Raw genomic sequence first — 1800 nt, forward strand, 5'->3', positions numbered from 1 at the left:
GGGGGGGGAAGAGCAACGCTTCAGCCGCGCGCCGCCAACGGCCGCCAACGGCCGCCAGGGGGCGTGGAGCTGACACGGGGGGGGCGTGGCCCTCTCCAAGCCCCGCCCCTCCGGCAGCGCGCCCCTCCCACACCGCCCCCAGTGGGCGGGCTCCGCGGGGGCTGTCGGGAAGATGGCGGCAGCCCGCGGGCTAGAAGGGAGCGGGGCGCGCAGGGTGCGGGGCGGGTGCCATGAAGGAGACGGGCGGGTGGGTGAGGCGGGGCGGCCGCTGGGGGAGCGCTGCCCTCGGGGGAGGGCTCCTTAAGTAACGGGAATAAAGAAGGAGACGGGCGGAGGGGCTGCACTGGTTAAAGATTTTATTTTTCGGTTAAAAAGCCGAAAGGCTGCAGGTGTTTTCGGCTCTGTGTTGGAGAGCCCCGGTTTGGCGCGGGTTTGTGCGAGGCTCTCAGGGGTTTGTTGCAGCCTAGCAGCTGCCTGCCGTCTCTGAAGCGAGTATGTCGGTTTTGTGCTGTGTGTCCAGCTGCAGTCTGAAGAGGGGCTTTTTCTGAGTGTCTCTGTGCTTTAACTTGCCTACCGGGGTCTGCAGGTGTTTTTTTTTTTTTTTTTTCTGAGGCAGTGCAACGGGGATAAACAGCATCTTATAGTGCTCGAGCAGTCCTGTCAGGGTGTGTCCTGGTGTCACTTGGTGACGTATTTTGAAGAAAATAAGTTCTTTTTTTTTAGTCCTGTGCCTTAGTGGTTGGGAGCAGGAGTGCGCTGGGACCCCCTCTCGGAGTAGCGAGGTGTGAGGGCGGGCTGCCCTCCGAGGCACTGCTCGCACGGCTCTTCGAACTGCAGTAACGTGGGTCTGTCCTCCAGAGCATGCACGAGAACAGTCTGCAGCTTTCTAAAGTTACATATAAGTGATAAAACCTGGAGCAGGTCGGTTTAAGTTACCTCCTTGTGCAAAGTTAGGGTGTCTCTGAGCAGAAGGATGTTGGAGTAGTTCCCTGTGGTAGACAGAGCAAGAGCTGGGGACATCTTAAACTACAATAGGTCTCAAACAGAAGGCTTACAGATGAGTAGATGGTATGCTGTGTATTGTACTTTCTCTGGAGATCCCTTCGTGCATGTCTGTCAGTCCAGTACACTAGACAGAGAAAACTAAAACAACTTCCAGAAGAAGAACAAACTCTCTTGGGCTTAAATCACTCTTTCAATAAAACTTTCCAAATGCTGCTTCCCCTCAACTTCAAAGTGAGGTTGAACTTGCAGCAGTGCGTGGCTGAAAAGTTTCTACTGCAGACTCAAAGAATTTGGAATTAACGTTTGATATATTTGAATGATGCTGAGTTTAACTTGATCTCTGTAGCAAGGATGGGGTATGAAAGTCAGGCGGTGGCCTTCTGTATGCTGGAAAGCTGCTGCAGGTGTTTAAGCTTGGCTGTAATGTACACCAAATCATGGAGGAAACATAGGCTTTCTTGTATTTCTTATGAGAAAGGTATTGTAAGAAAGAAAACAGTAGTAATCAGTACTATCGCTTTCAAAATGGAAGTGGACAAAACTTTCTATTTTAGTTTAGGAAATGTAGTAGAAACTTAGTATAAAAAAAGATACGGGGGGGTGGGGGGGCGACAGAAAACCAACATAACCAAAAGCTACATCTGTATTCAGATAAAGCTATGCAGGGAGAGTACTCTGTCTTACTTCAATGAAGGAATGAAGGCAGCATTTATAAATTAAAAAACAAAACACCTTTTTATGACTTTTTAAAATCATCTGTTGAAATTGTCCTGTAAGTCTTTCCTAATCCTATTC

At 50.1% G+C, this 1800-nt stretch overlaps 1 protein-coding gene across 1 annotated transcript in view; it reads left to right on the forward strand.

Annotated features, from left to right (window-relative positions):
- Positions 1-195: 195 nt before the first annotated feature.
- Positions 196-1800, forward strand: part of PAPOLG (poly(A) polymerase gamma) — a 42129-nt gene continuing 40524 nt past the window's right edge. The window contains exon 1 of the mRNA XM_035322435.1: positions 196-247. Coding sequence (XP_035178326.1) covers positions 231-247 — 17 coding nt within the window. The 5' untranslated portion in view covers positions 196-230. The remainder of the gene's footprint in view (positions 248-1800) is intronic.

The sequence above is a fragment of the Oxyura jamaicensis genome, chromosome 3, assembly GCF_011077185.1.
Source record: "Oxyura jamaicensis isolate SHBP4307 breed ruddy duck chromosome 3, BPBGC_Ojam_1.0, whole genome shotgun sequence".
Taxonomy (NCBI): Eukaryota; Metazoa; Chordata; class Aves; order Anseriformes; family Anatidae; genus Oxyura; species Oxyura jamaicensis.